Below are 14,340 nucleotides of genomic sequence, written 5' to 3'. Positions count from 1 at the left end.
AATAAATAAATAAAATTGATTCTATAGGGCCCTACAGTTGTGTAGCCACACTGCTAACCCTCAGCCTCCCTTTGAACTGGAAAAATATAATAGAAATATTAATGAACAATTTTTGGGAAACCTTTATTTACTGCTGTGACGTGTCACCAGTTTAAACTCATCACCAGTTCACAGTCATCTTAACCTGTCTTTGTCTGAGTCTTTTCATATTTGAATGCAGTCTTAATCTGAACAACACATTAAGCTCTGCATTCATTTTCAGTCACAGGATGACATGATTGCTAATCATATTGTTACACGTAGGAAGGGATTATTGGTGAGATTGAACATATTTGTTTGTCACACTTTCTAGACATTCAGTCACCAGTTTTTCTGTGAAAAATAGTGTGTAAATGTGTGATGTTGTCCCACAACAATAACCATGCATCTGAGGCGATTCCATGTCATGTTTGGGCCTGACTTTTAATAAAGAGAGAGAAATTAAAAAATGGGTCAGTTTTTCACGATCTTGAAAAATTGAAGGCCCTACATATGTCGCACATGAAGTGGCAGTTAAATTAAGTTCTGAGGTCCCATGAAGCCAAAGGGACAGATAAAAGAGCAAAGAATTGGGAGTTATTTGGATTTGCTGGAAGTTCTCAATTTAAGGACAGCATTGATTGTTGTGTATAAAAGACACTGATGTCAGTTTAAGCACTCACACCAGGCACGTGCATTTTGGAGGGCAGGTGCTCAAACTAGAATAGAAGGGAACCCATGAAAATTATTATGATGATAATGAAACAATCAAAGCAGGTTATTTCCAACTTGTATAGATTTGTTAGTTAACATAACCAATACAATCTCAAATGATCAAATAGAATAAATACATTAATAACAGGCAAAACCAGACAAAACAAACTCACATTGCTCATAATGAATAAAATGAAAATGAGGCATCCAATATACTGTATAAAACACAACTATTTACAAAGAGGTAAAGCTCTACTGACATGAAGGGATTAGGATGGTCAGTTCAGCTCATTTACAGGAGCATCCTCCTCAGTCAAAGTATAAGCATCACTAATAATATACCACATACCAAAATATACCTCAGCACACTGTCAGTAGCACCAATTAAGCTCCATAATTCCAAAACTAGCAAACTCTATTTTGCAGAACAGCACCAAATCATGCCAGAAGATTGCACCGTTACTACTTGTCTGTCTGATGCTGTAGCCGTTTGGTCAGTGGCGAAGGGGAGGGATGCTGCAGGTCGAGGAAGAATTCTCACAAGAAGTCAAATAAATGTCCGTTCGTCGGATATCAAAACACATTTTGTGGCAATTGATGACGGAGAGAGTAATCTATATTCTTAAATCAATGGGGTGAACAAATGGCCTTTGCCAGAAAGGGCACTTTTTTCATGCAGGGCAGAAGTGGAGAAGATTGACCACCACTAGGGCTCTCTGTGCACGTGCCTGACTCACACCCATCCCTGTTTTGCTCAACCACCCTCCTCATACAAAACAGAGGGTGTTTTATTTTTTCTCCTGAACCAAATAACCAGAAGGAGTATTTAAAATAAATGTTGCTGGTATTTGAAATAATAAAAACACAAGGAAAACTAAAATACAGTTTATCTTCTTATTTCCTTTTTCCTGAACATGCTACCTTCCTGTGTGCTGCCTTCGTTCTGTGTGTGTGTGTGTGTGTGTGTGTGTGTAAAGGAGGCTCGAGGCCAGCACCTCACATTGGGCTGTGAACATAGTTCACTGCATGTCCATTATTGTTAAATATAGTCCTGTTTTAGCTGCACTTTATAAATGTTCAGTTTAGGGAGAGAAAAACATAAAGAAAAACCCTTAAACCAGTCATACTTGTTATCTCTTACAGAAGGTTAAAAAAACATGACTCTGTTGACAGACCTCTGTCAGGCCTTTGACGAAGGGCTTAATCATTTTGAGGGAAAGTTCTCTTCTCCTACATGTCGCAGTGGGAGAACATCATTTTAGCTTCATCTAACATTGAGCCTCCAAACCTGTTAGACACTTGATTAAGCTTCATATACAGGACAGGAAGATTGACAGTTTTTCTGTTTGCATAAGATGTTTAACACTTTTTAAATGCAAATCGTTTTCAAGAGGAACAAATAATTGGGAGCAAGAAATGTAATAACTATGTTTGTCAATAATGTATTTTATTCATCCATTTTCTGTCAAACCCATAAATGTGTTAATCCACTTAACTCAATTTGTAACACTTTTCATATTTAGTTTTCTTTTGTCTTCATATACCGGTAATTAATTGTCCTGTTTCCGTAGTTGGGGCGAGTTTTTGTGAAGGACTGGAACCCACACCGACATGTTTTAACCCTAAGATCGCTCCAAGGTCGACGTGACTGAGAAAAATGTAATAGTGGATAAAGATGCTTACTGCGCTAACCTACTTCAGTCGATTAGAATCATTGCAAAGAACTAGATCTGGAAATCTTTGGTGACCAAAGCTTGCTTTAAGTCTTATTTTAATGTTAATTGCATATAAATTAAATGTGATGTTAATGTTGTATTATTATTATTATTATTATTATTATTATTATTATTAATATTATCATCATTACTAGGTTGAGGCTTCTCATCTAAAGCTGCTGGAGACAACATATTTTTTTATCAGATAAAGACACAGGGAAGATTTACTAAGAACTCAAGTAAAGGGCGGAAAATGCTTAAATTTTGCTTAAATATTTTGGTGGCATTATTTCCTTTCGTGCTGCGACTCATTTATTAAGATCGCAGTGCTATTCGGTGTACCAACACTCTGTGTAACACGGCGAGTTACCACCTGCCTGTGGAAGCAACTAAATTTATGCCCAAAAAGTAGGCACCACAAACCGTTCAGTTTGATAAATGTGATTGTGCGTTGCGTTAATGTATTTACATTTTCTCCTCCCTGATTCTGTGTCTTTGCACCGTTTATCAGCGCGTGTAGTGACGTTTGCACACATTTTTACGCCACAAACCTTTAGCAAAACTGTTCTTTACTGTAGGCCTCATAGATCGATAAGTTAAAGATTTGCTCAAACCTGTTTGAAAGTTTTTGTTCTGTACTGTACACAATTGGTTTATTCATATTGTTGGAAAATTTTGGTGCTTTGCATTGTGGGATGTGGAGTCCTGTAGATCTCTTCCTCAGAGCAGTCCTGAGGACTGGTACATGTACCTCTAGGGGTACATGATGGCACTACAGGGGGTACTTGGGAGGGGAGTGGAAAATTAACAAAAAGTGTCAGACTTCATCCCACGCCAGATGTGGTATAACTGGAAATTAGGGCTGGGATAAACGATAATTTTTTTAAACGATTAATCAAGTTGCTCTTCAACTCAAAGTCCAAGTAATAATATAAAAGTACAAAAACGTATTCAGAGTCAGAGGTAGCATTCAATAAAAAATAAAAAGGCAGTGGGAGCTGGCAACCTGTCATGGTGTCCTTGAACCAACAAATTTATGTTGAAAACACATAGGCCTCACTTACTGAAAAAATATGCAAATTTAAATTCTTCTTTCACATGAAAATAACTTAATAACTCACAATGTTCCTAAACTCAAAATTCTAAATGCTAATACAGATGGTGCTTTTCCAAAAAAAAAAGAAATAATAAATAATCAATATAATATACATATAATCAAAAATATACAATAGAGTATTTTAGTTAAAAAGGAGGTGTCGTATGACCAATTGAAGACCATCAACGTCCCCAGTAAATTTGGTCACGTTGCTATGCATGATCACAGACTTATTGAATATTCAATATTTATTGTGTCGGTGGTTTAACTTTTTGCGCAACGTCTCAGTGTCAGCTGATCATAGGAAAACAATGGGATATTTCCTGCTGAAATGACCAATAATTGTATTGACGATCATCTCGTTGGAGCTTGTAGCTCATAGGCTATCTCATACCGGTTAGAATGAGACCTTATTTTCTAACTTTACTGAAGTCCTGATGCGGTGATCTATATGCTGCTGCTCCTTTGACATTGTTAGACTGAATGTTTCCTGCAATGATTTGATTACTACACTATTGTTTTATCTCGAGATAATTATCCCATTATCACGGGAAAACAAAGTCTCATTATCTCGAGATCTCAAGAAAATTAAGTCGTTATCACCGGAAAACGGAGGCCTTTAGGGCTTCCGTAGATGCATTTGTCAGATGGTGACAATTATTTAAAACTTAATGTTGGAAAAACATTAAACAATAATTAGTCATTGATTTCAGGGAAAAAAGCGAGGTTTGCCTTGTGACCATCAATGGTGACTAGGGATGGGAATTGATAAGAATTTAGCGATTCCGATTCCATTATCGATTTGATTCCTTACCGATTCTCATTGGGCGAGAGAATTAAATAATACAAATGATTTGTTTGCTTAAACTCTTTGTTATATTACCTTTGTCTCTTTAATTTCCGGCAGGGATATCAGCTCTTTTTTTAAATCACTGGATAATAATATATACAAAAGCGTTATATTAAATGTATGTGTTGTTATTATTATTACAACATATGACACATTTTAGCAACAAACATTTGAGAATGTTTACAGTGCTCTTTTTGAACTTGATCAACTTGATCCAAAAAGAACATATTAACCAAAAGTACAGCTGCGCTTATTATGTATTTAAACGTTAAAGCTTTTGTTTACATTTCTATAAATGGACCTTCAGAGACGCCATCCCCTGGTTGTTGTTGTTTTTGTGTGTGTGTGTGTGTGTGTCCGTGCAAGAAGCAACTTTTGTGCGAGTGTGAACCCGGAAGTGACTAGCGTAGCAACAGTGACGCTACAAACACATCAGGGAGGACAGCACAGCTGTGGGTGGAGGAGGTAGATTCTCCGTGGTGAACAGTAAACAACTACACGGTGAAGGAGCTTCACTTGGTGCTAGTATAAATACAATATACAGGACCTGCAACGTAAGAGGAACCAATAAGCGGAATCGACATGCAGGCAAGCAAACAAACAATTCCTAGGAATTGGATTACTGGGAACCGGTTCTCAGAAAAAAACAGTTTTTGATTCCCGTCCTTGATGGTGAACACATTGAAATTGTTCAGTCGTTAAACGTATCGTGTTCGCACTGACCACACACTAAACTGGAAAAGCAACACAGAGGTTTTTTTTTAAGAAGGCATATGAGCAGGAAGCTCCTTTATGTCTTTTATCAGAATATCTTTGCCAGTGTCTTGTTCTACGCTGTTCTTTGCTGGGAGGCAGCATCAATGCCAATGATAAAACCGGACCAACAAATTAATCAAAAAGGTTGGCTCAGTGATCGGCTGTACCTCAGACTTAAGGTCACCTATAAGATTGAAACAAAATTGAAAACTCTGCTAAACTTGGAAGGCCATCGTCTTCACAGCATTTTTTAATGAACGACGAAGTTCTTTTAGTGAGTGTTTGGCGTAGTGCTAACATTAGCCAGTCACTACTGGCTAATGACTATTTTAATAGTCGACCAGCCATCAATTATTGAACCGATTAATCGGATGACAAATAATGCAATTATTTGCTCTATAATGCTACAATCTTTTAAATTTGGCTTGGGTCAAATTAGGACAAATAAAAACTATAAATAAATAAAACAATTCCCAACTTAAAGTGTAAACTGTTTCCTTACAAACACAAATTAAATGGAATAAATCAACATTAGAATCTGCTTTATGGTAATAGAATTTACATATTAAAGAAAGCTACAATAGCTGGTGACTCAAAGAGCTCATGGGCTGATATTTTATGAAACATGTTTTGTGCATATGGGTCACTCCATTAGTGTTATAATTTATTTATTTCCTCATTTATAATAAAATTATTTTCTTAAAAAAAAAAAAAAAAAAGCACATGAAAAGCAAAAATACCTGTAATGGTGTTTTTACTGTTTAATATAAACCACTGCTTCTGAATCTAGTTTTTTATATCTGATAATAAGTTACATAAAGTTATGATTTACTATAATTAAACCAGATCAGACTTGATGATGTAATCATTAATATACTGAGAGCATTACTAATGGGATATTCTAATATAATAATCACAACATTTATATTACTGTCTAATGGGACCAGCTTTGTCTGTGAACACGTGAAATAATAATTATAAGTTTGCATTTCACAGGTCGGGACGGATGAATAGCGACGATAGTTTTATGCTAAAATTTATTTCACACAACGTGTGACATGTTAGCTTTTATCTTTCCATAAGTATTAAATCTGACCATTAATAAATCTGTGGCCCTCTGTGGTTTATTGACAGTAAGCTGTGTACTTTTTACTAGTGTCTTCCTTTCATGCAATGATTAGCATTAGCTCTTAGCCCAGTCTTCTTCTTCTTGCTTCTCTCGACGAGGACAGTCGCACTCTCTGTTTCTCCCTCCCTTCCATTCTTATCTCTCTCCCAGCTGCTGCTTTGTCTGGTCTTGTGAGCCTAACAAGAGCCTCTCTCTGTAACTCATCCAAAACCGGAATAATGGAATTAATTAGTTGGTCTCTCAGTGCTATCGATCAGATTTTTTTCGACGAAAAGAACCGGGGGTGGTGAACCCGCATGTCCAAGCGGGACGTTTGCGGCTGGATACACACTTGACCCTTGGAACAAGTGCCGAGTTGTGTGTCTGTCCATCCTTTCTGTGGAAGACGTGGAGGACATCTACATGATTGGAATAATGATAGTAGGCATGCTGCTGATCGGAGCTGGTGGTTTCCTAATCTATCGAAAAGTCCGTACTACGCTGGCGACTGTTTTGGAAAAGCTGCCAGTGATTTCTGAATGATGTAGCAGGGCTCTGAACACTCAGACTCATGTGTTGATCGATATCAAAAGCAAGCAAGAGCTGCTTTTGGATCGTCTGCGCGTTATGGATAACAACTGGGAGAAGTTGGAGACCCGGCTTGGAAGTGGAAACTAGGCCACTCATTGGATTACAGCAGAAAGACCCAGGACAGAAGGCTATTGGAAATTGACATAGCCTGTATCAAATCACATTGCTTATCTCCCTTTCGGCTCCCCAGTCAATCAAGGCTAAAGCCAAGGTTGTCTCAACTCTTATCACCAGGAAGTTTCTGCAGACGGCGGCTCTTACCCCCACTCCCTCCCCCCGCTCCTTCCCTACATTCCCACCTGGAACTGTTGATGCTGAACTTTTCCACACGTCATCTGGTTGTCAGTAGCGCAGCTACAGGTCTTCAACTTCAAATGCCTCGTTGGCCATCTTTCCCCACCTCCCATCCGCAGCTGCATGGAGGCGTGGTTGCAGCGCCCATTGGCAGCACGCCCATGTCCCCAAACGGCTGGAATCCTGCTGTTCTTCCCACCTGACCCCCTCCCCCAGCCAACCTCCCACCCAACCCTTCCCACATGCCTTGTCTCGAGTTGTTTGACTGTGTCATGCTTACATTTATGTTTGCGGAGGCGGTTTTTTTCCTGGTTTCACACTGCTTTCTCTGTTTAGGGAAATCAGTTTCAAACTGGCAGTTTTTTTCCCCTCACCCCTCCTCTCCTGTTGTTGATCCCTTTTTCACCTAAATATGTGGGCGCCGCAAATGGCTGCTCCGGTGTGTTGATGTGTCTTCTTTCACTGCAACTACCAAGTCAAATTCCTCGTATTGTTCTAAACTGTTCCTGGTCAATAAAGCTCTTCTGATTCTTATGTGTCGGTGGGTTAGCTTAGCCTAGTTAGCTTTAGGACTCTTTCCAGTTGGTAAGTGTTGCTGCAGGTTCCTCTCCGTCACCGTGTTTGTGGGAACTTTGGATTGATCTGACGGAGGAACTTAGACTGGTTCACTTTGTTGGGTGTTGGGTGGGTGTCTGGTCTGAACCAAGTAGCGGTGCGTGATTTATCGCTGCTCGTCACAGCTTCAGGTAGACTGACCCGCAGAGCTACATGTGTGAGCGGCGTCTACAGCGTTGCACTCGCGGTAACTGCAACATTTTCTTACCAGTGGGAATGTTTTTGATGATATAACTCCCGCTAATCACGTCCGTACCGTGCATACAGCTATGAGCACAGATGTATAGAAGGTGAGATGAGCCACACCTCATGAAAAACAATGACCAGCTCCATTTGGGAGTTGGTGTATAACAATTAAAAAAATAACAGCAAAGCATAATAAAAGGTTACATGTATTCTTTTTTTTTTTTTTTTTTTTTTTTTTGCACAAAGGCTGTACTTAATTAACTTAACAGTAGCATAACCAACTTAGCATCTGCATTGTTTCACCCCATGGAATTGAATTCAGAGGGTCCAGTTCTTATAGTGGGGTCTCCTAACCCTCTTCTGCTGGTCAGGGGTCTGCAACCTTTACTCTACAAGGAACCATTTAACCTCATCTCACCTGGATTAAAGTCCTCCTGGAGCCAAAAAAAATACCTTCTCAATGTAGACAATAGAGTGAATTAAATTATATACAGTTCAAATTATATAGAAAAATGTCTAATTACTTTTGATTTTCATTGATCATGTAAATGGAAATTTATTTTATTTTAAACTGTTTTTAAGTTGACATCAATAAATAAAACAGTATCTTGCATCTTCAAATTCTTATGCATCTCAGTTTACATGAACTCTATATATATATATATATATATGTTGTTAATGCATTTCAAAGGCTACAGAAAGTAACTTGAATTTGATGACGATGATCATGTGGTCAACACATGCTAATTGGTAATTTCTTGCCACACATAAAACATGCATATTTAACAGACATATTGGTGGTTAAATTAATCTTTCTTACACAATTAAAATCTCTATTTTCTTCCAGAATAGTGTTTTTGTTGGTTTAGTTATCTTACCAGGGATTTAAAACTTGAGGATAGCCACAGGTGCAGTGAAAGGTAGTGCCTGTAGATGTTGCAGGAGGTGAAGTAGGAAGGTGGTGAGTCATTGCACAATGTGATTTATTCTAAGTTAACAAATTGTTATATTTTGATTTTATTTGTCATTAATCATTAATAGCCTCTGTAAAAATAACTTTATTTCAATAATTTTTTTTTAAGTTATAGGGAGCCATTGCAAAAGAGTCAAAGGGCCACATTAGGCCACAGGTTGCAGACCCCTGCCCTGGGAGAACCACAGCTGAACATCTGGCCTGGCATCATAGTCCATCAGTTCTGGTCCCTCCATGCTGATTCTGATGAGCATGTACGCTCTATCCCTGCGCTCAGCATGTTTTTCCTTTTTACTGCTGCCCTCAATGTGAGCGTGCACTCAGTGAAGGGCTCGTTATGCCTGGCTCCGTTTGCGGACCGCGCGCACTCCAGAGGAGTGCATTGGTGTTTGTTCTTGATGCATTCACCGTTGCATTACCTGCAGCCAAGTTGTGTGAGCGTGCATCGTCTCCTCACCCACAGCAGAGAGAGAGCGAGATGTACTCTGTAGGACGTGATGAAGCGCTCAGCCGCGCCGTCAAAATAAGGTCATCCATACGCACTCGCACAGATGCAACCAGATAAAATTTTCACTCGCACACAGAAAATATACTTGCATATGCGACCATTTTGGTTGTAGTCTCGAGACCTGTACCAATCCTTTCCAACAATGTGAATACTCGAATGTTTACAGTGGAGATCAAAACAAACTTCTGACCTTTAATTTCATCCTTTTCCATTTAGTTTTATTCTTTCAAGCAAGTGATCTTAGATTTATTGATCTATGAGGCCACACTTTGTCTTTATCTGTTAAAACATGATCATCTCCAGCAGCCTTCCGACCATTTATTGTAGCTGAGATTAAAGCCGTCATGGCTGTTTCTTGGAAACACTTGGAGATGTTTGTTTTTCGATGATTACCTTGAACTTCTCTCGTGTGTTTTGTTTGTGATGTTTGAATCCCTGCTCCCGTTTTCTCCTTTTTATGTACCCAGATGTCTCGCTCAGCCTCCACGTTCAGTCTAAGTGATTCAGCCAAAGGCGGTGCCGTGGTGCAACGCTCTAATTCCTTGGACCACCCTCCTGTTAGAACAAGGGTCCCTGTTTGTACACGTACCTCTTCCACCCCACCCCAAAACCTTGACCCTGTCACCGAGCCAACTTCCCACCAAATTCTCAACCTCACTTCTTGTTCTGTGGCGTCCAGTTCAATTCTTCTTGCTCCATTGCCCTCCCAGTTACGGCATCCACAATCAGCCACGGTTTCCAAGCAACCCGACTCTGTGCCCTTCTCCTCATCCAAGGCCATGCCAGCTCTGCCTCATCCCTCCCAGGCCAACTTTAAACAGGCTATGCCTAAATCTAAACAGCAGTTTTCGAGACCTTTGCCAGTTGGATTTCAGCTCAGGTCCCCGACTTCTCCATCAGCCCCCAGAGCCCCCCAGGACCCACACAAGGTGTCCAGTCCTCGCAGAGAGACTCTGCTCTGAACCATGTGAGCTCATGTGTTTGTTTACTCAGTGAATCACTAACCCCAAATCAACTCACACAATAAAAGGAGATTAAAAAAGAGTGTGATCTCTCCTGGAAATGGGTGGAGTATAAAACCTGAAGCTTCTTCCTATTGGTGAAAATCTAAGAGTTGATTTGGGACTTATTGGTGGGGGCTGTAACGGTGACTGCACTTTAATGGGAACCTTCTCTTATTTAATAGTTTTCTGGATCATGACCACAGGAAACCCAATAAGAATGGTCTTGAATGAACACAACAATCTTTTGTTAGGTGTAGCTTTAGCACAAATAAATACCTTTATAATTAGAAGTCAGAAAAATCTTAGCTGAGCTGCATGCTGTGATTTAAGTTAGTCCCATGAACATTATATCTTCCTCTGACAGACTGTGAACCTGGTTATAACCCCTGCACATGTGTTCTATTGAAGGTTGGTATACCTTTTAAAAATGTCCCTGAGACTGTAGAACATTTTAGTTTTTAATTAAAATCAGCAGCAGCTTCCTTCCTGTTTCTTCTCACAATGTTCTGGTGGGTGCTGCTGTGTTCTGTCACGTGTGTGGGTTAATAATGCCTTTCTGTTCAGCTGTTTAAAGGACTGATGTGTACTGTTTGGTGGAGTGTGTTTGCAGAAGTAGTTCCAAATGTCATTTACATTTTAAATTCAATAAAGTTTGGATTGTTTGAACTTTGCCGTGTTCACTAGCACTGAAGAAGTAAGTTGGAAAGAGTGAGTTCTATTAGTGCTGAGCATGCCATGCTTGGTCGCACACGCGGTCACGTAGGAGACGTGCAATATGTGGTATTTAAAGCATTAACAAACCAGCAGTAAAGTGAGCCTTCAATCAATCAATCAATCAATCAATCAATCAATCTTTTATTTGTATAGCGCCAAATCATAACCAATGGTATCTCAAGACACTTTACAGTAGAGCAGTCTTAAGGACGGACTCTTCATTTTATGGATACACACATATGCATATATACGTATATACACATACATATGTATCCCACACCCAACATGAATTCATCATGGCGGCAAGGAAAACCTTCTGTTAAGCAGCAGGAACCTTGTGTGGATCCCATTCCTATGATGACAGCCATCCATGTTATGCTGTGTTGGGTGTGTGCAGAGGAAAGGGTGGAGACAGTTGTTGAGACTCTGTAACTCCACATTGAGGATCCCACGGACCTGCAAGACAAAAGCCAGAAGGAGTACAGGAGCAAACACACAAGGGAAGAAGCAGACATAGAGGGAGTGTTCGAGAGAGGAATGGGACCCTCTCCGGTCCCTCTCTAACCTAAATGACCTCTCTCTTAACACCCTCTCCAACCGAGCATGCCAGACCCCCCCCCCCCGGCAGTCTATGCCTATTGCATCTTAACTATGAGCTGGTTCCTAACTAAAAGCTTTACCAAAGAGGAATGTTTTGAGCCTAAACTTAAAGGTAGAGAGGGTGTCTGCCCCCGAACCGTGGTTGGTAGATAGTTCCAGAGAAGTGGGGCCTGATAACTGAAAGCTCTTCCTCCTATACTACTTTTAGAGACAAATGGAACAACGAGTAGTCCAGCATTTTGAGAGCGTAGTGTTCTGGGGGGATTGTATGGCACTACAAGCTCCTCGAGATAGACTGGTGCCTGTCCATTTAGGGCTTTATAAGTGAGAAGAAGAATCTTGAATTCTATTCTATATTTTATGGGAAGCCAATGCAAAGAGGCTAATACAGGAGTAATGTGATCTCTTCTCCTAGTTTTAGTCAATACACATGCTGCAGCATTTTGAACCAGCTGAAGTGTCTTAAGCGACTTGCTCGGGCAGCCTGCTAAAAGAGAATTACAATAATCCAGTCGAGAGGTAACAAAAGCATGGACTAGCTTTTCGGCGTCGCTCTGAAACAGGATAGCCTTGTTTCCATCACCTGCTGAACCACGTCCAAACAAAAGTCTGATGATGTGTCAGGGTTAGGAGGAGAGGAGTCTTACACCACACAGTACAAAGACGGCATCACAAGTGGGAAGATGATAAGAACATAATTCAACCACAGCCCTGGGTGAAGAGTGACGTGAAGGACTTCATTTTAACAACAATCCACACAGCATGTAGCAGGGATCCAGCACACGTGCGACTCCACCTACATTGATGCTTCACTGGCAGAGGAGCTGGAATGCTTTTTTTTCTGGTAGCTCCACCCACAGGAAGTGATTCTACAGCACATCCAGCACTCGGAGCTTCTTTTTACCATCAATGGTCTTCAAACCAAGCCAACAGTTCTCCACCTCCATCTGCTGCTAGATGAAGGACCTCCTCACAGTCTCCCAGATGTTCAGGTTCCACCATCACATTCTTGGATACTGCCACCATCTTTGGTTTAACTTCAGAGTGAGACGTGACTACAGAGATGTTGGCACCATGCCAGGAAATAAAGAAATCAGCCGCATTGACCTGTTCTCACCCCTGGACATCCATGGAGTCTGAACCTTTACTGCTCCCAAACATCTCAGCTCTGAGTTTCACCAATGGGTTCAGTCTTGGAATCAAACCAACGACCTGATCAGGTTTATGTGTAAAGGAAGAAGACAGGGACAGTAGTGGAATGGGTTAACCCAACATGTCAAACTATGTCTGTTACCACCAGGCTTCCATATTCTACTCACATATCTATGAGCGGTTTGAAAGGTTGTTACGCTCCTCAGATTGTACACAGAGATCCTTTTGCAGTGCTGAACTCTGACTATTGGTAATGTTTCTAACTTGATTATGTTTCTGTTTGTTCACAGGCTCACCATTCTCCCTCCATGGTCCACCTACCGTCCATGTTTGAGAGGAAATACCACACATTCAGCCGTTCATCCACCCACCTTTTCTGAGGCGCTGCAAAGTTGGACTGTAACGATACACCTACGAGACAAAGTGTGGCAAACAGGAATTTGTTCACGCTGAGCGTTGAGTACGTGTTGACGCACAGCGGCATCACAAGCTGCAGGAGCCTTTTGTGCATTTTTGTGTTAAATTAACTATAGATAAAGTTCTACATATGTTACAAAGTGTCTGAGTGTCAAAGATGTTTTATCTTTGCACCTCAATGCCACGTAATCACTTTTTTTCTTGTGTGAAGCTCTGAGCTCAGTTTGACATCAATAACTTAATATACTATAGAACACTTTCAGGTACATGTAACAGTGTATGTACAAATCAAACCAACACTAGTTTTCATTCAAGCTCTTGTAGATTGTTGGTTCAGATACTGAGGCATAGCTTGTTCAGACAGATGCACAAAATGTCACACATAGCGAATGTTGCAAACTGTGCGTTTGTGAGAAACTTTAGGGTTTTAAGACTTTTGTTCCTCTTTTTCTAATTAACATTTAAATTTTTCTATACGTGTCTGTTAAAGTGTAGCAGGTTGAAATCTTTGCATTGCCTGATTACCGTTTACTCTTAAGACCTATTGAAACTAACCCAGCAGATTCCAGCTTTTATAAAGCTTCTGTTTTAACTTTGAAGAGATTTATTGGAAAAGTAAATGCGTTGTTTACTTGTTGATAACAGTGTCCATTTGTTGAGGAACAACTTGTTTGTGTACATAGATTTTCATCATATGTGATAAACTTTGATATTTGTCCTTTCTGTCATGCTTCTATCTTTTAAATAAATGCACTTAACGGTAATACTGAAGGTAATAATTTGGTCTGTGTGTGTTTCCATTAGTACTAGGATGTCAGTGTTGGACTCCTTTCACTTAGCCAAGCGGGAGTACCAGCACTTCCATTCATCCATCCATCACACACTGCCACTTGCTCAATAAATGGTAAATGGTAAATGGACTTGATTTTATATAGCGCTTTATCACCACACTGAAGCAGTCTCAAAGCGCTTTACATATCAGCTCATTCACCCATTCACTCTCACATTCACACACCAGTGGGACAGGAC

General features: G+C 40.1%; 1 protein-coding gene across 6 annotated transcripts in view; it reads left to right on the top strand.

Annotated features, from left to right (window-relative positions):
* The window catches only part of ect2 (epithelial cell transforming 2), a 74,523-nt gene extending 60,618 nt beyond the window's left edge, over nucleotides 1-13,905 (top strand). For 4 of the 6 annotated variants that reach the window (XM_028444294.1, XM_028444295.1, XM_028444293.1 and 1 more), the window contains 2 exons: nucleotides 9,892-10,391; nucleotides 13,185-13,292. In XM_028444294.1, the coding sequence (XP_028300095.1) occupies nucleotides 9,892-10,386 (495 nt within the window). In that variant the 3' untranslated portion in view covers nucleotides 10,387-10,391; nucleotides 13,185-13,292. Of the gene's footprint in view, nucleotides 1-9,891; nucleotides 10,392-13,184 lie in introns of all 6 variants that reach the window. The other 2 variants (XM_028444297.1, XM_028444296.1) reach the window with 1 other exon arrangement.
* The last annotated feature ends 435 nt before the right edge of the window (nucleotides 13,906-14,340 follow it).

This window comes from Gouania willdenowi, chromosome 4 (assembly GCF_900634775.1).
Source record: "Gouania willdenowi chromosome 4, fGouWil2.1, whole genome shotgun sequence".
In the NCBI taxonomy this organism is placed as follows: Eukaryota; Metazoa; Chordata; class Actinopteri; order Blenniiformes; family Gobiesocidae; genus Gouania; species Gouania willdenowi.
Note: the sequence above shows the minus strand (reverse complement) of the source record. Positions and strands in the feature narration are given on the sequence as shown.